Source organism: Bacillus rossius, chromosome 15, assembly GCF_032445375.1.
Source record: "Bacillus rossius redtenbacheri isolate Brsri chromosome 15, Brsri_v3, whole genome shotgun sequence".
Lineage (NCBI taxonomy): Eukaryota > Metazoa > Arthropoda > Insecta > Phasmatodea > Bacillidae > Bacillus > Bacillus rossius.
Window position 1 is genome coordinate 44393698 of NC_086342.1, and position 26147 is coordinate 44419844.

Sequence of the window (26147 nt, forward strand, 5' to 3'; positions counted from 1 at the left end):
TATAGCCTGAATAATTAACAATTCATAATTTGTAAATTGAAATTATTAAAATAAGTCTGGTTTTCACATCTATTGGCACTCCGAACAGTTATTTTTTTATTCAATTGATAATAAAAATATATAAGAAATAAATTTAACACATGAAACTTGTTTCAGTTAAATGAAAATTTATTTTGTTCTAAAAACCCCGTGCTCAGATAGGCCCCTGCGCGTCGCCAGTCTGGCGCAACACGTCAAAAACATGAGTGTTCACTCGAGGTGCACTAAGACACGAGACAAGAGAGTGAGCGCAGAACCCACTACAGCAGGAAGCTTAGAGGTGAACAGTAAGTAGTGGAGACTGCGACGCGGGAGTAAGACACTAACCCGAACACGATGCAGAAGGGGAAGATCTCGAAGAGCATGGACGCACTGATGGGCAGGTGCTTCTCCTCGCGGGTCATGGTGAGCGAGGCGAGCGTGAAGGCGCGGTTGTCGAAGGTCAGCTGGAAGGTCACGTGCACCGTGTCGAAGAGCAGTTCCTCCCGGACCAGCTCGATGCGCATGTCCTTGTGGTAGAAGTGCCTGGCTACCTGGGGAGCACAGCCGATACCAGCACCACCCAGCACTCTCTGCATCCTCCTCCAACTGTCTGAGCTGTGGTTCTCCAAGCTACAAACATTCCGAGATCCAATACTCTCCAGTCGCTACAAACTTCAAACTCTGCAACCATGCCTAACCTACAGCTTCGTTTCTCCCGAGTCTTACATATATCCAAGAAGTAATCTCTCAGAGTTTTACATCATTCTAACACACACAAATCTAAACATTCTACCTCTATGCCTCTAATCTTTTTATAAAATAATTATTTAATACTCAAACCTCCTTAACCATCTACTTCCTGGAACCTTTAAGGCTGTGCAGTTCTTTTCGCACCTTAGAACGTTTTAATGAGTAGCAACAACACAAGAATGAAATAAAAAAGTTTCGAACAACTAGTACATAGGTGATTCGCATTAAATAAAGTAGCTTTATTTCTAAAAATTTGTCCAGTTTCCTCTGTCTGTCAAATGAGTTTACATTCATTATATGGGTCAATTTCTAAGAGTATTATGAAATTTAATAATGTTGCCAAAATTTAACAACCACGCTTGTCCTTACCATACCAGAACAAAGATTCAAACATACTGTCAACTTCAGATTGATATTATAAGTGTTTCATTATTACTATTTGAATATAAATAGAAATTGTACATGAAAAAATAATTGGGTGTGACTGTGTTATGGACACGACCGTGTGCTGTACGTGAATACGTGTACATACCAGGTAATATTTTCATTACAAACTATTTTACACAAATGTTTTATACTTGGAATCGATAGATTTTGATGAGAGCTGACGACTGAAACTCAAAACGAACGTCGTAACTTCTCCGAGTGAAAAATCATACTAAATGGAAATCGCGAAACGCAGCAAAATGACCTCAAAATGGCGGCGCTTCCCCCTACACCGCGCGCGATGCGTTATAGTCCTCACCTAGCGTAACTAATTCTTTGATCCTTTATCTATCCAGTGGTGTAATTAAAATTTATGTATGGAGATGATAGGTGTGTAGCCGCAACACCAAACTGTATCTCCCGATTTTTGTTATCATTCGTTTTTGACGTGACAACGTCTAATAAATCGATGAACGCCGGCTGCACGCACGAAAAAGTGTCTCGTTACGCACATTGTTCCGTTACGCTGTGTCCCGTTACGGTCATTGTACGCTTGCGCCGCATCTATCTCTCTTCCACTCGACTGTTTATAAAGTGAAGTGAAAAGTTAATGTGGTTTTCATTGCTTATTACAACAACAATTTCGGCAATAAATGTCAATTATTCTTGCATTTTAAAAATCTGATTACTAGTATAATTTCAAGTATTTATTCTTTTATTATTCAAATAAAAATGATTCAATTTTATTCATAAAGTATGCAATCATTTCGTCAATGTTTTGTTATGGCGTTGTCACGTTAAACTATCGTCCGTAAACCGACTTTACCGACAACCAATTTTTCTGAATTGCCTGCCACTATGGAAGAGACGTGTTGAAGGAGGTGCACTGACCTCTCTGATCTGGCCCATGGTGTAGTAGACGAAGCCCCGCCGCTTGCTGCGGTAGTGCAGCGTGAGCCCGTGTCTCGTCTCGTTCTCGCAGATGAAGGAGGGCGCCCTCATGCGGGGGTACGAGAACTTGAGGTACTCGTGCAGGTTGTCCAGACCTCAACAGCCAGCACACGGCGGACAAGGCGCGATGAGCCCCGGCCGACACCACACCTCACACTCCACACTCCGTAGTGTTTCTGTAACGTACGCTGGGCTGCAGGTTAACACTCAAAAAAATTAATAAGTAAAAAAATAAGGCCTTGGAAGCGTCAGTCCAGAAAACAAACAACAACAATTATTATCACAGAGGTGCCCAGACATCGTACAAAGGAATTTACTTATAACCTACTAGGAACTCTAGGAGGCTATGTGGATCGAGGATGAGTGATAAAGAAATAACAAGACTGCTGGTTTGATTTATATAGCTGCCCTTTTACTAAAATTATTTACTTAGCTTTTCTTTTCTTTTATCTTCATCTTTTAAGTACACCTGTATTAAAATACATCAATTACAAACAGAAGGGAGCCCCGGAGCAACAAAAAACCATATAAAAGTAAAACAACCATATCGCTTAAACTTGACCCTGGTTTTACGTGAGCTCGCAGGATCAAAAGGAAGACAATTACATTCTGTTTTTAATTTGCTTTTGGAATGAATTCAACCAAATCCTATGTCCTGAAAACTGGCTGTCCTGGCACCGGAGGTTTCTGTAGATTAAAGTCCAGAAGAATTCGTTTTATGTAGAAACTTGTATGTCGACCGGAGAGGGGAGAAAAAGTGTGACTGCATGAGCCCAATCACTGACTGCTAATTTTGGTATCCAATTCTTGAACCCCGCCTGTAACCAAAGTCCCAAATTGCTTAGACTGGTTAACAGGCGGCTAAGGCTGGGCAAGACTACGCCCAGGGAAAGGCAAAAAGAAGGGGGGAGATATGACGACCACTTACCCAAAACAGTGGGGTGAAGTCACGTTAGCTGGCTCCAGGAGTAGAGTAGGCAACTCTCGGCGCGGAAGTCCGCGGTAGCCTTGACGAGAAAAGTGAAGAAATAATTTCGATTTAAAAAAACTATTACGGGCAGCCAATTTAAAAAAGAAAAATAAGGCATTTATGCCTTGACGTTCGAGACTACATGACGTAGTGTCAAGTCTAGGAAGGAAAACTGAGGTGGACACTCGCGAATCGCGACGCGTGGTCCGTACTGATCAGTTGCTGCCCGCCGAATCTTCAAAAATGGCGTCGGCGCGCCTAATTAAAGCAAGTTACAGCGCCCATCCAAGGAGGGGGGGGGGGGGGGGGTGATGGCCCGAAGGTATCCGAAGATGCCTGAAAGGGTGAAGCAGACTGCAAAAGCGCTCGCCGCGCTCTCACCTGGGTCGCGGGCAGACTAAGGTCGCAATCGCACCGCGACTGCTTCCAAAGTCGATTGTGACAAGCTGTCTCTTATGGGAGGGATGAGTAGAGCGCTCTGGCGGCCAAGTTGAGAAACTGGCTGGAGGGTCACAGAGGTGTCCGCTAGAGTGCACTGTGCGCACTCGCAACCAGCGGACAGAGCAAGGTTAGGGATTTTTGCCGCAACTAGGCTTCGCTGAGGGCTCTGTTGGACAAGGGCGTATGTCCTTGGAGAGGCCATGTACTCTGTGCGGGTTAGTAGTATAGGATAGTATGTTCTGGCACAGGCTTCAGGCTGTGGATTGTGTGGATTGTGATTGTCGGTCCACCATCTTGGATTTGTGACGTCACGGCGGCCATTTTTGACTCAAAATTCCTCAAAATTGACTCAAAATGACTCAAAAATTCCCGTTTTAAGAAAAAATTTCCCGTTTTCGAGGGAAAAATTCCCGTTTCGAGGGAAAATTTCCCGTTTTATTCCGTAAAAATCCCAGCAGCTAGAAATGTCCATATGTAGGCTTAAGCATCCATGTCTACAGCCTCAGATAGGCCTCATCATGAATTATGACGTCACCGTTGCTATTTTCGTTACGCCCGCCATCTTGAAAATCCGCAATTTTTATGTTAGAAAATCGGGAAAATTTTTAAAAATCATTAAAAAATTAAATAATCGAATTAAATAAAAATCTTAAAAACCACTGTTGGACTTATCGTTACGGTCGCCATCTTGGATTATATAAATGTTGCAATTTTCGTTACGCCCGCCATCTTGAAAATCCGCAATTTTTATGTTAGAAAATCGGGAAAATTTTTAAAAATCATTAAATAAATTATTTAATCGAATAAATAATAAAAATCTTAAAAACCACTGTTCCAGTTATCGTGACGGTCGCCATCTTGGATTATATAAATGTTGAATATTTCGTTACACCCGCCATCTTGGTTGAGTACCATGTCATTCTTACACTTTACGTTACGACCACCATATTGGATCCTATTAATGTTGCAATTATCGTTATGGACGCCATCTTAAAATTTAGACGCCATCTTGGAAATCCGTAATTTTTATGTTAGAAAATCGGGATAAATTCCAAAATTCATCAAAAAATTAATGTATTTGAATTCTGTTTGATTATATCGATGTACGTCCTTGGTTCGATTCCCGACGAGAGTAAACGATCGATCCTTCCTCCATGAAAGCTACCTAGACTGATCTACCACCACCAGTACCAAGGTATATATCATCAACTGGTATGACATCATGTCCGCCAACTTGTCTTCATCTGCTGGAGGGAACCATCTTGTTTTCGTCTGCTAGAGTGTGCTGGAGTCATGTTAGTATAATGTTCCATTCACCATAACTTTGACCTTGACCTTGAACATTGACCTTGACCTTGGACTTTAACCTTGACCTTGAAATTTGACCTTGACCTTGGACTTTGACCTTGACCTTAAACTTTGACCTTGACCTTGAACTTTGACCTTGACCTTGAAAATTGACCTTGGCCTTTGACCTTGACCTTGAACTTTGACCTTGACTTTGAAATTTGACTTTGACCTTGACGCCCATCATGGATTCGTCATTTTATGTTCAGTACATGCTACCAGAAGCTACCACATGCTAGTGGTCATTGCCAACATCTTGTTTTCGTCTGCTGGAGGAGTAACCATATTGTGTGTACTCGTCTTACCAAAATGTTAGTTTTATTCTAACCTGTTTCAGTGCAGTAATCATTTATTATTACCGAGGTGCCCGCCATCTTGAAATTTGGCCGCCATCTTGAAATCATGTAATTATTTAGCTAGAAATGCGGGAAAAATTCCAAAATTCATCAAAAAAATCACTCATTAATTTACATATTGAATCGATGGATCCCTGTCCTCGGTTCGATTCTTGACCAGTGACAGTTGTAACTAAATATTAAATAAATTTTAGATTCTGTTTTCCATTACCTTTCACAGAGTTTATTAATCATTCGCTCTACGAAAACCAAATCAAGTCAATATTCCTCACCAACGAATTAATACAGTACCGCTATGCATTACATGAAAGTCTAATTTTTCAATAATCGGAATAACCTATAAGCCGTTCATGTACAAAGCCACACATATAGATCAATTGTCTTCAGTCCATGAGACCGAGTCATGTAATTATCAGTCGTATAGGCTAGAAATTTCAGGACCGCATGACCTTCGTCGTTATCTAATTATATACAATTAATCCATCGTGACATTTTTTTATACATACTAAGGGACTAAATGACCTTGAAAAATATTTTAGTAACACCAAGAGGTTTTAAACTAGTAAATATTCAATCACTACATTTTGTACTACGCGCAATCAACGAAAAGGTAGCACCGCCAACGAAAAGGCAGCTCATTTATCATTGGCTCCAATATTCATTGGCTCCAATATTCATCGGCTCCAATATTCATCGCCTCCAATATTCATCGGCTCCAATATTCATCGACTCCAATATTCATTGGCTCCAATATTCATGGGCTCCAATTGCTCCAAATGCTCCAATATTCAACGGCTCCAATATTCATCGGCTCCAATATTCATCGGCTACAATATTCATTGGCTCCAATATTCATCGGCTCCTATATTCATCGGCTTCAATATTCATCGGCTCCAATATTCATCGGCTCCAATATTCATCGGCTCCAATATTCCTCGGCTCCAATATTCATCGGCTCCAATATTCATCGGCTCCAATATTCATCGGCTCCAATATTCATCGGCTCCGATATTCATCGGCTCCAATATTCATCGGCTCCAATATTCATCGGCTCCAATATTCATCGCTTCCAATATTCATTGACTCCAATATTCATCGGCTCCAATATTCATCGACTCCAATATTCATTGGCTCCAATATTCATGGGCTCCAATTGCTCCAAATGTTCTAATATTCATTGGCTCCAATATTCATTGGCTCCAATATTCATTGGTTCCAATACTCATCGGCTCCAATAATCATTGGCTCCAATATTCATGGGCTCCAATATTCATTGGCTCCAATTGCTCCAAATGCTACAATATTCAACGGCTCCAATATTCATCGGCTCCAATATTCATCGGCTACAATATTCATTGGCTCCAATATTCATCGGCTCCAATATTCATCGGCTTTAATATTCATCGGCTCCAATATTCATCGACTCCAATATTCATCGGCTCCAATATTCATCGGCTCCAATATTTATCGACTCCAATATTCATTGGCTCCAATATTCATGGGCTCCAATATTCATTGGCTCCAATATTCATTGACTCCAATATTCATGGGCTCCAATATCAATTGGCTCCAATTGCTCCAAATGCTCCAATATTCATTGACTCTAATATTCATGGGCTCCAATTGCTCCAAATTCTCTAATATTCATTGGCTCCAATATTCATTGGCTCCAATATTCATTGGTTCCAATACTCATCGGCTCCAATATTCATTGGCTCCAATATTCATGGGCTCCAATATTCATTGGCTCCAATTGCTCCAAATGCTACAATATTCAACGGCTCCAATATTCATCGGCTCCAATATTCATTGGTTCCAATATTCATCGGCTCCAATATTCATCGGCTTCAATATTCATCGACTCCAATATTCATCGGCTCCAATATTCATCGGCTCCAATATTCATCGGCTCCAATATTCATCGACTCCAATATTCATTGGCTCCAATATTCATGGGCTCCAATATTCATTGGCTCCAATATTCATTGACTCCAATATTCATGGGCTCCAATATCAATTGGCTCCAATTGCTCCAAATGCCCCAATATTCATTGGCTCCAATATTCATGGGCTCCAATATCAATTGGCTCCAATTGCTCCAAATGCTTCAATATTCATTGGCTCCAATATTCATTGGCTCCAATTGCTTCAAATGCTTCAATATTCATTGGCTCCATTAATTTGCTCGCTCCAATATTCATTCGCTCCAAAAGGCTCCTACAGTCTTTTGACTCCAACAGTCTTTTTGCTCCTATATTAATTGGCTTCATTATTAATTGACTCCAATATTCGTTGGCTCCAATATTCATTGGATACATTATTCATTGTCTTCATCAGTCATTGACACCAACAGTCTTTTGGTTCCAAAAGTCTTTTGACTCCAAATATATTTGGCTGGAATTCTTTGAGTCTAAGAGACTATGAGGCCACATGGCTACGAGTCTAAAATGATCTAGCTGGTTACAAGTTATACATGGCTCGTGAGGCTACAGAGCTACGAAACCTCTAGAAAACGAGTTTACGTGACTGTGTGGATACAGGAATACAAGTCTACATGACTACTTGACTACGAAGCTACGAAGCTACTCGTCTACAAGGCTCCAATTGTCACATCTGTCTTCGACGGAATTTTCTCTTTTGCTCCAACTGCACCATCAGCATTATTTTATAAGATTATAAGGCTACTTGCTTACGTAGCTTCAATTCTACGAGGCTCCAATACATCATGGCTACGAGACTACGACTCATGAGGTTACGAGACTATGCGATTGCAAGTCTTCAAGGTTACGTGATCGCGAGGCTATAGGACTACGAAGCTTCCAGAACGCATGGTTACGAGACTGCATGTCTAATTGGCCGCGCGGCTACGAAACTTCATGTCTCTAACTGTCTACAATAGCACTATTCAGTGGTGAGAGTTAATTTATCTCATGCAAAATATCCTGTTTAAAGTAGTGTCGATTATTGTCATCAGATGACATCACGTGTTGCATGCAGGTAAATAATATTTATTTCTTTTATGCGGGATGCGGGATGCTCACTATCGATCGCAATAGAACGATGGCTTCGCTAGGCTCTATGGAAAAGGAATTTTGTTCTTCCAGTAAGTGTTTCACAGATTTCTCAAAGCATATTATTAATTTGACTGAGTAATGATATTTTTTTAAATTCCACCTGATAAAAATATTGCAAGTTTTGATTTAGTAGCAGAAAGTAACGAATTAAATGTAACTCCAAATAAAATGTCATGTCTCATTAGACAAAAAAAAAAATCCATGCAGAGAGCGGTTTCTCAGAATAGTCAGAAGCACTTGAAGAAACCACAGGAATGATCGCAAAAACACGGGAAAAATTATCAAAATATTGACAAGAATAATCAGGAGCACACGGAGAAAACCACCATAATATTATCAATAATAATCGGAAAAACACGGAGAAAACCACCATAATATTGACAAGAATAATCGGAAGCACACGGAGAAAACCACCACAAGTTTTCTTTGATATCATAAAAATACAGAAAAAAATATTTAATAAATAACAAAAAAAAATTAATAAAAAATTTTAAATGACAAAATAAAAAAATATTAAAAAAATTCTGGCTTGTACTAGAACTATATCTTTGCTCAAAAATGAGAAGTTCACAAGCTAGCAGAATCTGTTTATGTATTTTTGTATTTTGCTTTGTCATTTAAAATTTTTTATTAATTTTTTTTGTTATTTATTAAATATTTTTTTCTGTATTTTTATGATATCAAAGAAAACTTGTGGTGGTTTTCTCCGTGTGCTTCCGATTATTCTTGTCAATATTATGGTGGTTTTCTCCGTGTTTTTCCGATTATTATTGATAATGTTATGGTGGTTTTCTCCGTGTGCTCCTGATTATTCTTGTCAATATTTTGATAATTTTTCCCGTGTTTTTGCGATCATTCCTGTGGTTTCTTCAAGTGCTTCTGACTATTCTGAGAAACCGCTCTCTGCATGGATTTTTTTTTTGTCTAATGAGACATGACATTTTATTTGGAGTTACATTTAATTCGTTACTTTCTGCTACTAAATCAAAACTTGCAATATTTTTATCAGGTGGAATTTAAAAAAAATATCATTACTCAGTCAAATTAATAATATGCTTTGAGAAATCTGTGAAACACTTACTGGAAGAACAAAATTACTTTTCCATAGAGCCTAGCGAAGCCATCGTTCTATTGCGATCGATAGTGAGCATCCCGCATCCCGCATAAAAGAAATAAATATTATTTACCTGCATGCAACACGTGATGTCATCTGATGACAATAATCGACACTACTTTAAACAGGATATTTTGCATGAGATAAATTAACTCTCACCACTGAATAGTGCTATTGTAGACAGTTAGAGACATGAAGTTTCGTAGCCGCGCGGCCAATTAGACATGCAGTCTCGTAACCATGCGTTCTGGAAGCTTCGTAGTCCTATAGCCTCGCGATCACGTAACCTTGAAGACTTGCAATCGCATAGTCTCGTAACCTCATGAGTCGTAGTCTCGTAGCCATGATGTATTGGAGCCTCGTAGACTTGAAGCTACGTAAGCAAGTAGCCTTATAATCTTATAAAATAATGCTGATGGTGCAGTTGGAGCAAAAGAGAAAATTCCGTCGAAGACAGACGTGATAATTGGAGCCTTGTAGACGAGTAGCTTCGTAGCTTCGTAGTCAAGTAGTCATGTAGACTTGTATTCCTGTATCCACACAGTCACGTAAACTCGTTTTCTAGAGGTTTCGTAGCTCTGTAGCCTCACGAGCCATGTATAACTTGTAACCAGCTAGATCATTTTAGACTCGTAGACATGTGGCCTCATAGTCTCTTAGACTCGAAGAATTCTAGCCAAATATATTTGGAGTCAAAAGACTTTTGGAACCAAAAGACTGTTGGTGTCAATGACTGATGAAGACAATGAATAATGTATCCAATGAATATTGGAGCCAACGAATATTGGAGTCAATTAATAATGAAGCCAATGAATATAAGAGCAAAAAGACTGTTGGAGTCAAAAGACTGTTGGAGCCTTTTGGAGCCAATAAATATTGGAGCGAGCAAATTAATGGAGCCAATGAATATTGAAGCATTTGGAGCAATTGGAGCCAATGAATATTGGAGCCAATGAATATTGAAGCATTTGGAGCAATTGGAGCCAATTGATATTGGAGCCCATGAATATTGGAGCCAATGAATATTGGAGTCGATGAATATTGGAGCCGATGAATATTGGAGCCGATGAATATTGGAGTCGATAAATATTGAAGCCAATGAATATTGGAGCCGATGAATATTGGAGCCGATGAATATTGTAGCCGATGAATATTGGAGTCGATGAATATTGGAGCCGATGAATATTGGAGCCGATGAATATTGGAGCCAATGAATATTGGAGCCAATGAATATTGGAGCCAATGAATAATGGAGCCAATGAATATTGTAGCCAATAAATATTGGAGCCGATGAATATTGGAAACAATGACTATTGGAGTCAATGAATATTGGGGCATTTGGAGCAATTGGAGCCAATTGATATTGGAGCCCATGAATATTGGAGTCAATGAATATTGGAGCCAATGAATAATGGAGCCCATGAATATTGGAGCCAATGAATATTGGAGTCGATGAATATTGGAGCCGATGAATATTGGAGCCGATGAATATTGGAGTCGATGAATATTGGAGCCGATGAATATTGAAGCCAATGAATATTAGAGCCGATGAATATTGGAGCCAATAAATATTGTAGCCGATGAATATTGGAGCCGATGAATATTGGAGCCGTTGAATATTGTAGCATTTGGAGCAATTGGAGCCAATGAATATTGGAGCCCATGAATATTGGAGCCAATGAATATTGGAGCCGATGAGTATTAAAACCAACGAATATTGGAGCCAATGAATATTAGAGCATTTGGAGCAATTGGAGCCCATGAATATTGGAGTCAATGAATATTGGGGCATTTGGAGCAATTGGAGCCAATTGATATTGGAGCCCATGAATATTGGAGTCAATGAATATAGGAGCCAATGAATATTGGAGCCCATGAATATTGGAGCCAATGAATATTGGAGTCGATGAATATTGGAGCCGATGAATATTGGAGTCGATGAATATTGGAGCCGATGAATATTGAAGCCGCTGAATATTGGAGCCGATGAATATTGGAGCCAATGAATATTGTAGCCGATGAATATTGGAGCCGATGAATATTGGAGCCGTTGAATATTGTAGCATTTGGAGCAATTGGAGCCAATGAATATTGGAGCCCATGAATATTGGAGCCAATGAATATTGGAGCCGATGAGTATTGGAACCAATGAATATTGGAGCCAATGAATATTGGAGCCAATGAATATTAGAGTATTTGGAGCAATTGGAGCCCATGAATATTGGAGCCGATGAATATTGGAGCCGATGAATATTGGAGTCAATGAATATTGGAGGCGATGAATATTGGAGCCGATGAATATTGGAGCCGATGAATATTGGAGCCGATGAATATTGGAGCCGATGAATATTGGAGCCGATGAATATTGGAGCCGAGGAATATTGGAGCCGATGAATATTGGAGCCGATGAATATTGGAGCCGATGAATATTGGAGCCGATGAATATTGAAGCCGATGAATATTGGAGCTGATGAATATTGGAGCCAATGAATATTGTAGCCGATGAATATTGGAGCTGATGAATATTGGAGCCGTTGAATATTGGAGCATTTGGAGCAATTGGAGCCCATGAATATTGGAGCCAATGAATATTGGAGTCGATGAATATTGGAGCCGATGAATATTGTAGCCAATGAATATTGGAGGCGATGAATATTGGAGCCGATGAATATTGGAGCCAATGAATATTGGAGCCAATGATAAATGAGCTGCCTTTTCGTTGGCGGTGCTACCTTTTCGTTGATTGCGCGTAGTACAAAATGTAGTGATTGAATATTTACTAGTTTAAAACCTCTTGGTGTTACTAAAATATTTTTCAAGGTCACTTAGTCCCTTAGTATGTATAAAAAAATGTCACGATGGATTAATTGTATATAATTAGATAACGACGAAGGTCATGCGGTCCTGAAATTTCTAGCCTATACGACTGATAATTACATGACTCGGTCTCATGGACTGAAGACAATTGATCTATATGTGTGGCTTTGTACATGAACGGCTTATAGGTTATTCCGATTATTGAAAAATTAGACTTTCATGTAATGCATAGCGGTACTGTATTAATTCGTTGGTGAGGAATATTGACTTGATTTGATTTTCGTAGAGCGAATGATTAATAAACTCTGTGAAAGGTAATGGAAAACAGAATCTAAAATTTATTTAATATTTAGTTACAACTGTCACTGGTCAAGAATCGAACCGAGGACAGGGATCCATCGATTCAATATGTAAATTAATGAGTGATTTTTTTGATGAATTTTGGAATTTTTCCCGCATTTCTAGCTAAATAATTACATGATTTCAAGATGGCGGCCAAATTTCAAGATGGCGGGCACCTCGGTAATAATAAATGATTACTGCACTGAAACAGGTTAGAATAAAACTAACATTTTGGTAAGACGAGTACACACAATATGGTTACTCCTCCAGCAGACGAAAACAAGATGTTGGCAATGACCACTAGCATGTGGTAGCTTCTGGTAGCATGTACTGAACATAAAATGACGAATCCATGATGGGCGTCAAGGTCAAAGTCAAATTTCAAGGTCAAGGTCAAAGTTCAAGGTCAAGGTCAAAGGCCAAGGTCAATTTTCAAGGTTAAGGTCAAAGTTCAAGGTTAAGGTCAAAGTTTAAGGTCAAGGTCAAAGTCCAAGGTCAAGGTCAAATTTCAAGGTCAAGGTTAAATTCCAAGGTCAAGGTCAAAGTTCAAGGTCAAGGTCAAAGTTATGGTGAACAGAACATTATACTAACATGACTCCAGCACACTCTAGCAGACGAAAACAAGATGGTTCCCTCCAGCGGATGAAGACAAGTTGGCGGACATGATGTCATACCAGTTGATGATATATACCTTGGTACTGGTGGTGGTAGATCAGTCTAGGTAGCTTTCATGGAGGAAGGATCGATCGTTTACTCTCGTCGGGAATCGAACCAAGGACGTACATCGATATAATCAAACAGAATTCAAATACATTAATTTTTTGATGAATTTTGGAATTTATCCCGATTTTCTAACATAAAAATTACGGATTTCCAAGATGGCGTCTAAATTTCAAGATGGCGTCCATAACGATAATTGCAACATTAATAGGATCCAATATGGTGGTCGTAACGTAAAGTGTAAGAATGACATGGTACTCAACCAAGATGGCGGGTGTAACGAAATATTCAACATTTATATAATCCAAGATGGCGACCGTAACGATAACTGGAACAGTGGTTTTTAAGATTTTTATTATTTATTCGATTAAATAATTTTTTTAATGATTTTTAAAAATTTTTCCCGATTTTCTAACATAAAAATTGCGGATTTTCAAGATGGCGGGCGTAACGAAAATTGCAACATTTATATAATCCAAGATGGCGACCGTAACGATAAGTCCAACAGTGGTTTTTAAGATTTTTATTTAATTCGATTATTTAATTTTTTAATGATTTTTAAAAATTTTCCCGATTTTCTAACATAAAAATTGCGGATTTTCAAGATGGCGGGCGTAACGAAAATAGCAACGGTGACGTCATAATTCATGATGAGGCTTATCTGAGGCTGTAGACATGGATGCTTAAGCCTACATATGGACATTTCTAGCTGCTGGGATTTTTACGGAATAAAACGGGAAATTTTCCCTCGAAACGGGAATTTTTCCCTCGAAAACGGGAAATTTTTTCTTAAAACGGGAATTTTTGAGTCATTTTGAGTCAATTTTGAGGAATTTTGAGGAATTTTGAGTCAAAAATGGCCGCCGTGACGTCACAAATCCAAGATGGTGGACCGACAATCACAATCCACACAATCCACAGCCTGAAGCCTGTGCCAGAACATACTATCCTATACTACTCGGGTTCACTGGAGGTCGATGCTCCGGTTTGAAATTCCCGAGAAGCCACAGGTGGGAGATGAGGGAAGTCGCCTGGGAAAAGTGTCGTGTGGACTGTCCCGAGGCGTCGCTGAGGACTGTAATATGCTCCTCGACGTGCTGCCAAACAGCTTACCTCTGCTTGCCTCCGAGAAATGAAAGTTGCTAGCAGTGGGCTTGGGGTAGCATTCGCTAGCACTAAATGTCATACTGTTACAGGGAGAAAACGTGATGCAAACTGCGGCCGAGATGCTGCGATAACCAATCGTCAGCAAAAGTATCTAATTGGGCCTTCGAACAAGCGCAGGTGCACTTGGTTGCACAAGATCAAGTCGGAGAGTACAGTACTGGAAACAAAATTAAATGAAATTAAAAATGCAACTTTATTTTTGGTTTCCTTCTTTAAAAATGAAAAATTAAACTTAAAATTCAAAACTTGTGCCCAAAAATTATGATAAACGGCACATTTCCCAGGCGGACAGTGGGACAGAGCCCTGGAACCGTCTCGTGAAAGGATGTTTTGAAAGCTTGCCTGGATGCGAACTATGAACCTTTGTTTAGTTGGTCAGGCACCCTGGGAAACGCATTCATCAGTCAGAAAAAAAACACTTATGTAAACAATTTGAAGAACTTCCATGTTAAAGTTGTATATATTTCATATAATTTTCAATTGTTGCCTTGTTTTAGAAAACGAACTATTTGGTAAAGCGTTGAGTAAAGGTCTGAACACGATTTAGAGTGAGGTTAGTCAAAGCTGGAATCGGGGGAAGATGTACTATGGCAAAGTGTGGTGTAGTCCCTCCACCTGTGCAAGAATATCCGGATTCAAACATGTCATAACTGATCGCAAGTGAGGAACATAGCGGGGTATCCAGTCACCAGGAGAGGACGGGAGACAGCGGGCCTGGTACAGACCCGCGCCAGAGTGCCGGGGGCTCAGAGCTCACCATTGAGGAAGTCGCGCATGTGCCGGCCCAGCACGGACAGCACGCGGTCGTAGCCGTACTGGCTGACGAAGCCCACGAAGTAGACGCCCATCTGGTCGAAGAACTCCTGCTCCGTGATGTCCAGCACCTGCGCCAGTCGCACACTCGCGAGTACTGTCCGCGACGTGTCGCCGGGTCCTTACCACAACGCCGAAATACAGTAACGCCGAAAAATATTGCTGGGGGAAGGGAGGGGGGGCACAGGAGCAAAATGAAAAACAACTGAATGAATTTGTGTGTGTTTCTTAAATGTATCTTAACGCCGAAATACCAAAACCTAACCTAACCTAGGCTAGCCTAATCTAGCCTAACCTAACCTAACCTTACCTTACCTTACCTTACCTTACCTAACCTAACCTTTGTGGCAGTCCTGCAATGACATTTTTCGGCGTTAATGTATTTCGGCGTTGTGGTACACAGCAGTTTTATAGCTGTCGGCGTTGTAGTCAATTTGGCATTCGGCGTTATGATTTGCGGCGTTATTGTACGTTCGGCGTTGTGGTGCGTCCCCCGTGTCAACTATGGACCTGCTGCTCGCTGCATCTGATTACGTACTTTATGATCTGTACATCTATTTACCAGACCATACGTTTAAATACATTACTTAGCTAACACAGTAATTATACTTGTCACTGAAGTGCGCATTCCTTTAAATTGAATGTACACGAAATTTCCTTGTGATGCTATAGTATATTATAAATTACAGTGAAGTCTAAGTCTCTCGTACTGTCTTTTCTATACAAGTATGGAAGTGACTTGGCAGATATAAAATAAAGTTGTTAATGTAATCACATTCCATTGGGAAAGATAAATTTTTAAATATGTGTGCAATCTACGACTAAACATTATACTTCCTTCCACATTCACATTTATCCTGTTTAGCATAGTTCATAGGAAGATTCGGTTACATTAAACCACAAATACCTCATTTTTTATTTGAGAAGATTTTTTTTTTTAAATTTACAGTAAAATACTCAAACGAGAGTGTTTTTGTGTGTGCTTATCACATGACAAAGTTTGATTTAAGGGAAATCGTGCTACCACGATACTTATAGCAAAATAGTATCGAACTTTACAAGCAACCACTTGATAAATACGATGCTTGGAGACTTTATCCAATTTATTTATTAGCTTGTACAAATTGTATTTCCCAACATGCAGTTCTTAGATAATATTTGCATCGTTTATTAACGAGCGATCCGTTTAAACTCTAAACAGAATCAAAATTCAATATTCTAACTAAACAGCAGAAGACTATAAATCTTATTAATCAGTTGACAGTGTTTTAGATACACTGTGCCGTTTATTGGTATGATTGGCACAGATTTTAATTTTTAGGCTCAAATTTTCATTTTTAAATTTTTTGCATTTTTATTCTTATTTAATTTTTGTCAGACTTCTGTACACTCATATCAAACCTTTTTTTTATCCTAGTTCTCTTTCCCTGGTTTTCGGCGCACTCTAGTGGTCGTGTCCTTAAGTCTCTCCCTCTCTCTTTTCCTTGGCCGCCAGAGAGCACACTTGTCCCCCATGCTGGTTGCAAGTCACCTAGCGCGAGATTTGCGAGTCGAAGTTAAACTTAGTTCAACTGCGCCTCCATAGAGCGCGCGGCGCTCGACGGCTATAGAGGTTTTTACCAAGCAACAGACCTTCGTTTTACCTTGCCTCGGACGTCTTCGGCTCCTTTCGGCGCTGAGCCATATCCCCCCCCCCCCCCCCCCCTTTTCGTACTACTGGGTCCCAGCATCCTTTTTTTTTTTTTTGACGATCTAGCCGCCATGATGGATTAATGCGCGGGCTGTTGGGCTGACTACATCGGCGTCTCTGTCGAACTGCTTCTTGAATAATAAATCGCGTGCAGATCTGCCTTCTTCTGCGCTATAGGATGTGATGGTCTTGGCCGAGGGAATTTTTCCCTAAAACTTTTCTTTGTCTTCTGTTAGTTAGTCAGCCAACCCGAATAGCTACGTTTTAGTTGTGCTTCCGCGACATCTCCGCGATGCGCGTCCTAACTGGCGATCGCGCAACATGAATGGAATCATCTGTCATCACCCTGCTTCGGTGAGTCTTTTGCATTCAATATTTCCCCCAATTCGCTCCCTTTTAGCGGGCTTTTGCCTGATTGATGGTCTGTCTGCTACTTGGCCTAATCTCTGGTGATATTGGACCTTGTTGCAGGCAGGGTGCAAGAGATAACTACCGATTGAAGAAACACCCCCGTCATCCGAGAGTCACCCCTCCACAAATGGTCGTGATTGAAAGTCAATTCAGTGAACCCCAAAAAAATTTATTCTGCTCTTCCCGCCGAATTTTACCTGGTCGTGAGTTCTGAACGACAAAATTTCATTAATCTTGGTGTGCCAGTGTACACGGGAGAAGTTTTTGTGAACTATGTAAAGTTATATCTTCAGTAATTATGACTCAAGAAGAATTAACCCTTATTGGACATGGGGATATTGTAATTTTTTTTGCATAAGATTCAAAACCAAGGCAATATATTCTAACTTTTTTTGTAAACATTTCACTATGGCTAGAATCTTGTTAAATTTTCGCTAGATTCGCGGTCCGGACTCGCTAGCACTATAAATTGTGTTCATGTTTTCTTCATTAATGATTGCTAAGATGTTAAAATGCTAATTTGTTGATCGATGGTTAATCTGCCTTGATCTTTTCTGGCAAAATCTAATTAAAGAAAGATTATGCACTACATAAAAGAATATTAATATAAATAAACCAGGAAGCCTATAGATCACATGACTTATTTTGTTGTTTTTATTTAATTGAGTACCTATATGTATATTTCTACCGATCCACTGACTCCCAAATGGATTGTTTGTAGGGAGTTTCTAAATTGTTTTGTTCCCCGCCTCGTGCCACCTCTGGTGATGTTCGAATTTTATGTGAATTTTGTAGCTTGTTGCTCAGCTGTTTCCTAGGACTTTTAAGAGGTGTTATAACACTAAAAATCAAGGGCACGAGGGGCGTTACAACACCAGCTGATTTTAATTACTAAAAATATCACTCAAACAATCTAGTCATCCTTATCATCAATTTTAATTCAAAACTGGAGCAAAATACCGTTAGTTTACTTAATTGTTCCTACGTAATTCAGTTTTGATAATGGTCGTGCTGATAATAGATATAGGTAATTAATAGAATTACTTATTTACATTTCAAAAACGTGTTTTATTATTATACTTCTTTAGGCGCGTTATCGATAAATGATTAGAGTGAATTCTTACTATTGCGCGCGCACCATGCAACGAGATTCTCACAGATAGATGGCGGACCCATGTGTATGAACATGAACTCATATATAATCACTTTCATAAAAATTGTGTGACATAACAACGTATTGGGGTATGAAAATAAACTATAAGACAGTTAAACTACCCTGCAATACATTTGGTAAAATAAAATAGTTATAGTAAAGAATAATTTAAAGTTTCAAATATATACGTGTTACAAAATTATAATACATATAGTACTACTTAGAATCTTCTGTCAGGATTTGCAGTGCAGTGGTTAAACTGCGCAATTAATAAGCTTAATGAAAGTGGTTCAAACTTGACAGGAGAAAATTCTTTTACTTTCTTTAAATTACACATTACTGGATTTTTTTTTAAATGTGAGTAGTATCTTAATAGTTTGTCCTGGGACAGGCTTCTGATTATATTTTAGCCAAATTAAGTACAGTAAACTCCCTATTATCCGCGCATGCTACGAAAAAATACAGCACTTATTTAAATCTGTATTTTATTACAAGTGAGCAAATTTTAACTGTACTGACGAGTGAATTGTGTGTAATATACAGTAAAAAGCCACAGGCCTTCTCGGAACTCATGCAGTAGGCTGGCATGATTTGCTGTTTTATTTTCTCGGTCGCACTTTGTTTCTGGTCGTATGGTTGAGCACTTTCATTTTTACATTACTGAAATGTATTGTATGTTAATTATTCAGTAAAATACTATAAATTTTAGCATCATTCAAAAAAAATATGTTAATTATAACTTTTACTGTACATATATTTTTAGATTTTGAAGTTGAAATTAATCTTTCCTTTTTATGTTTCCCATTTTCTGCTCTTTTGCGGATTATCCGCGATTTTCACTATCCGCGGCGGCCCTGCCACTTAATTTTGCGGATAATCGGGTGTACTGTACTTCAGTATCTACTGTGCACAAACTCCGACCACAACTGCTCCAAATGCCAGCAGATCACTTGGCCAGTGGGTGCGCGCACGAGCAAAGGGAAGCGGCAGAGCCCGTGACTGGAGGTAGCGGCTGACCTGCATGGCCTTGTTGGCCAGGCGCGGGATGAGGTTCTCCGGGTACACCTGGTGCACGCTGAAGCTGGGCTGCTCCACCTGCGCCTGGCGCCGGATCTCCTCCCACTTGTCCTCGCCGTACGCCTGCCGGATAAACTCGGCCAGGTTCTCCAGCAGCAGGCCGTACATCCTGCCCTGCCGTGCAGACAACACACTCGCCTGCATCACCGGCACACACTCGCCCTCACCACCGCCACACACTCGCCCTCACCACCGCCACATACTCGCCATCATCACTCTCACACACACTCGCTCTCACCACCGGCACACACTCGCCCTCATCACCGTCACACACACTCGCCCTCACCACCGCCACACACTCGCCCTCACCACCGGCACACACTCGCCCTCACGACAGCCACACACTCGCCCTCACTACCGCCACACACTCGCCCTCACCACCGCCACACACTCGCCCTCACCACTGTCACACACTCGCCCTCACCACCGGCACATACTCGCCCTCACCACCGGCACACACTCGCCCTCACCACCGCCACGCACTCGCCCTCACCACCGGCACACACTCGCCCTCACCACCGGCACACACTCGCCCTCACCACCGCCACACACTCGCCCTCACCACCACCACACACTCGCCCTACCACCGCCACACACTCGCCCTCACCACAGCCACACACTCGCCCTCACCACCGGCACATACTCGCCCTCACCACCGCCACACACTCGCCCTCACCACTGTCACACACTCGCCCTCACCACCGGCACATACTCGCCCTCACCACCGCCACACACTCGCCCTCACCACTGTCACACACTCGCCCTCACCACCGGCACATACTCGCCCTCACCACCGCCACACACTTACCCTCACCACTGTCACACACTCGCCCTCACCACTGGCACATACTCGCCCTCACCACCGGCACACACTCGCCCTCACCACCGCCACACACTCGCCCTCACCACCTCCACACACACGCCCTCACCACCGCCACACACTCGCCCTCACCACCGCCACACACTCGCCCTCACCACTGTCACACACTCGCCCTCACCACCGGCACATACTCGCCCTCACCACCGGCACACACTCGCCCTCACCACCGCCACACACTCGCCCTCAACACCGCCACACACTCGCCCTCAACACTGTCACATACTCGCCCTCACCACCGGCACACACTCACCCTCACCACCGCCACACACTCGCCCTCACACACACTCGCCCTCACCACCGCCACACACTCGCCCTCACCACCGTCACACACTCGCCCTCACCACCGGCACATACTCGCCCTCACCACCGCCACACACTCGCCCTCACCACCGGCTCATACTCGCCCTCACCACCGGCACACACTCGCCCTCACCACCGCCACACACTCGCCCTCAACACTGTCACATACTCGCCCTCACCACCGGCACACACTCGCCCTCACCACCGCCACACACTCGCCCTCAACACTGTCACACACACTCGCCCTCACCACCGGCACACACTCGCCCTCACCACCGGCACATACTCGCCCTCACCACCGGCACACACTCGCCCTCACCACCGGCACATACTCTCCCTCACCACCGGCACACACTCGCCCTCACCACCGCCACGCACTCGCCCTCACCACCGGCACATACTCGCCCTCACCACCGGCACACACTCGCCCTCACCACCGCCACACACTCGCCCTCAACACTGTCACTCACACTCGCCCTCACCACCGGCACACACTCGCCCTCACCACAGCCACACACTCGCCCTCACCACCGGCACACACTCGCCCTCACCACCGGCACACACTCGCCCTCACCACAGCCACACACTCGCCCTCATCACCGGCACACACTGGCCAACCACCGCCACACACTCGCTCTCACCACCGCCACACCACTGTCATACACTCGCCCTCATCACCGCCACACACTCACCCTAACCAATGCCACACACTCGCCCTCACCACCGGCACACACTCGCCCTCACCACCGGCACATACTCGCCCTCACCACCGGCACACACTCGCCCTCACCACAGCCACACACTCGCCTGTATCACCGCCACACACTCGCCCTCATCACCGGCACCCACTCGCCCTCACCACCGCCACACACTCGCTCTCACCACCGCCACACCACTGTCATACACTCGCCCTCATCACCGCCACACACTCACCCTAACCACTGCCACATACTCGCCTTCAACACCGGCAAACACTCGCCCTCACCATGCCACACACTCGACCTCACCACAGGCACACACTCGCCCTCACCACAGCCACACACTTGCCCTCACCACCGCCACACCACTCACCCTCACCACCACCACACACTCGCCCTCACCACTGCCACACACTCAACCTCACCACCGGCACACACTCGCCCTCACCACAGCCACACACTCGCCCTAACCACTGCCACACACTCACCTTCAACACCGGCAAACACTCGCCATCACCACTGCCACACACTCGCCCTCACCACAGGCACACACTCGCCCTCACCACAGCCACACACTCGCCCTCATCACCGGCACACACTCGCCCTCACCACCGCCACACACTCGCCCTCAACACTGTCACACACACTCGCCCTAACCACTGCCACACACTCACCTTCAACACCGGCAAACACTCGCCATCACCACTGCCACACACTCGCCCTCACCACAGGCACACACTCGCCCTCACCACAGCCACACACTCGCCCTCACCACCGGCACACACTCGCCCTCACCACCGCCACACACTCGCCCTCAACACTGTCACACACACTCGCCCTAACCACTGCCACACACTCACCTTCAACACCGGCTAACACTCGCCATCACCACTGCCACACACTCGCCCTCACCACCGGCACACACTCGCCCTCACCACAGCCACACACTCGCCCTCATCACCGGCACACACTGGCCAACCACCGCCACACACTCGCTCTCACCACCGCCACACCACTGTCATACACTCGCCCTCATCACCGCCACACACTCACCCTAACCAATGCCACACACTCGCCCTCACCACCGGCACACACTCGCCCTCACCACCGGCACATACTCGCCCTCACCACCGGCACACACTCGCCCTCACCACAGCCACACACTCGCCTGTATCACCGCCACACACTCGCCCTCATCACCGGCACCCACTCGCCCTCACCACCGCCACACACTCGCTCTCACCACCGCCACACCACTGTCATACACTCGCCCTCATCACTGCCACACACTCACCCTAACCACTGCCACATACTCGCCTTCAACACCGGCAAACACTCGCCCTCACCACTGCCACACACTCGCCCTCATCACTGTCACACACACTCGCCCTCACCACTGCCACACCCGCCCTCACCACCGGCACACACTCGCCCTCATCACTGTCACACACACTCGCCCTCACCACCGGCACACACTCACCCTCACCACCACCACACACTCGCCCTCACCACTGCCGCACACTCACCTTTACCACCGCCACACACTCGCCCTCACCACCGCCACACACTCGCCTTTACCACCGCCACACACTCGCCCTCACCACCGCCACACACTCGCCCTCACCACCGCCACACACTCGCCCTCACCACCACCACACACTCGCCCTCACCACCGGCACACACTTGTTCTCACCACCGCCACACACTCGCCCTCACCACCGGCACACACTCGCCCTCCTCACTGTCACACACAATTGTCCTCACAACCGGCATACACTCGCCCTTACCACCGCCACACACTCGCCCTCACCACCGGCACATACTCGCCCTCACCACCGCCACACACTCGCCCTCACCACCGCCACGCATTTCACCACGAGCGCGCTGGCAGTAAGTATAAAAAGTAAGGTATTCACAGCTTACTGTATAGGATACCTATATCTATTTTCGAAACAAGAGCATGCCCACACTCTCTGTATTATTCTTTGTTTATCTATTTCTTTATTTGGGGTGGGGGACGAATCTTTGCACAAAAGAGGAGATCAAAAACGAGCCCGGAACATGTATGGCATAGTGCTCTCTTTATATCTATTTGGCCAAGTACCTATCTTTTGTAATTTTCCGACATAAACGTTTCACGAAAACGTATTAAAATTTGGCCTTGAAACCTTACTCTCATTTCGACCAAAGAAGTTTCACTTCAAAAAAACTTTCAAATGTTCTCTTTTGGTTTAATGAAATTTCAGGTAAATCGGCTTCACTGTTTAATTTTTATGAATTTTTAAGTATACAGATTAATTTTGCTCATCTTTTATATACGTTAACACCTCTGGAAAATTAAATAAAATAAAAGACAATATACATCATGCCAACGTAAACCATGATAGTACTTTAAATATCTCGATTCCTACAACATTGAGAGTTTATTAATGTGACCAACCAAAAAAAAACTCAAAACAAAGCGACTGGATCTGACAGTATCCTTAACTTTAAAGTAAAGATCTGTACTGTTGTTACCAAACGACGTGAGGGTTGGCCTCCCTAGTCCTCGTTTTCCCCCCACTCCGCGCTCTACCACGCAGGTCAGGCTTTCCGCTTCTCCCCTCCCTCCAGAAGTTCAACAGCTGTACAGCTTACTATGCGTCCTGAAAGCATTAGACCATCGGTTCAAAGTGCACTTCGTGTGTTCTTGGTTTGTAAAACCCGATAAAAATTATGCGTTCTCTTGCAAATAATCATTCTGTTGACACGAAGTCAAGCTATAACTTATTTGTCAATCCAATATTTAATTTTTCGAATAAATACATAAACACAATGAAGCTCTGCATGAGAAACTGTAGTGATACATTAAGTTTCATAAGTTCATGCGGTAATGTAATAGTCTGACCATTCGTTTTCCAGTTAGGCGATCCGGATAAAATCCACTGTTTCATACCTCATATCTTCTTAAGCTCGCTTTTTAGCTTTTTAGCTTTCATCAAAAACTCTCCACTCCGTTAAGTTGAGTAAATGTAAAATATATTGTTACGATTTTCCTGCGGGTTCGTAAAGGATAGCCCAATTAATAGATTTTATTTAACACACACAGTTTTATTTATTACCACTTGTTGTCACTTACAATTAATCTTCTAAGATGGCAAATAATAAACTACACTTAAAGAAATGTCTATTCCCCAGTCACTCGTTCCACACACCTCGCTGGGCCGCACTTCCGGCGCAACTCTCGCCGCAGCACCCCTCGTGGGTCTCCGCCGCGGGACTCCGTCGCCGCACTCCGCCGCCGCCGTCACACCCTTCGCCGAGATCCCACTCGGCGACTCGCTCGCCACTTCACGCGGGACTCCGCCGCTCCCGCGACACTATCGCCCGGAAACTCCCGACTCCACTGAACTCACTCACTCCCTGCCCTGGAACCTTCGTCCAAGGACTTCGCCACTCTGCCGCACCCGCGGCACTATCGCCCGGATCTCCGCCACGGGAGAACTCACTCATTCTCCGACTGAACACTCCGAACTCCACTGACTGACTCTCTCGAGGCCGCCGTCCTCGTTTTATCTATCAGCCGCAATTCCAGAACTCACGAGAGCGGCCGGGGCCTGTCGCGTCGCTCCGTGCCGTCCAGATGGCAGAAATCTCTCGAAAACACGTGACGGCGGCTCGCGTAACTCCCAGCTGTCCGGTGTCAGTTACGTGTCAAAGGCAGGGCGGCTCGCGGGGGGAGCGGAGGGCTGGAGGGAGATAAAGCGGCGACCCAGGTGCGCACTGCACATCTCATGTTACGGCGTGCAGCTGCGCGTGACGCGGCCTGGCTAACGTTCGTAACATTATATAAATAACAGATATGTACATACAGCTGTCATAAATCATCTTAAAACTAGACTATAACATCCATCACAAACTGGAAACTTATATATATATATATATATATATATATATATATAATATGTGTGTTTTCACCAAGGCTCATGTCGTACAGGTTTGGTAATATAAAATAATATACTATGTACAAAAACGTTGGCATGTCGTTAGTTTTATATAGAAATTAATGTAAACTAAAGATCTTTTTTACACACGCGTTAAAATATTTATTTATGAGAGAAAAGCAAAAAAAAAAAATACTGCTTTTCTTCAATGGTTATGTCTGGTAAGTAGGGTAAGAGTTTCTAATGCATTCACGATGTTTTCTTTATTATATTTCAAAAATAACTGATATATTTAATTTAAATCCGTATCATAATTTTGAAGACAAAATTAAATATATATATATAAATTTATCCATTTAAATTATTGAGAGCACACTTATTTATAGTCTCTTGCTTTAACATCGTTTAAAATGCGACATGTTATGACCATTTATTTATGTTTCATTTAACAATGATTACAAACATTTATTTCGTGACTATTCGTCACAAGCTTCAACAACACTCATTATTTATCTTTCCTTGCTATGAATAACTTTCTTAAATCTCTTCGGCCGCGCGTTACTTGTCATTGTTCACAGTCCCGTCACTACTGCAGCGCAGACGAAGGTCAATGTGTTTTAAATGGCTCCTAGCGCAGCTTGTAGGCGGGGCCAACTTTCTCTTCCGCCCCTACCTCCCCTCGCAAAAGGGTTACCTCACCCCCGCG

General features: G+C 43.3%; 1 protein-coding gene across 1 annotated transcript in view; it reads right to left on the reverse strand.

Moving 5' to 3' along the window:
• Positions 1–26147, reverse strand: part of LOC134539548 (soluble guanylate cyclase 88E) — a 197193-nt gene that overhangs the window by 45564 nt on the left and 125482 nt on the right. The window contains exons 3-6 of the mRNA XM_063381673.1: positions 19581–19754; positions 15254–15380; positions 2089–2243; positions 367–572 (exon numbers count right to left, since the gene is read on the reverse strand). Coding sequence (XP_063237743.1) covers positions 367–572; positions 2089–2243; positions 15254–15380; positions 19581–19748 — 656 coding nt within the window. The 5' untranslated portion in view covers positions 19749–19754. The remainder of the gene's footprint in view (positions 1–366; positions 573–2088; positions 2244–15253; positions 15381–19580; positions 19755–26147) is intronic.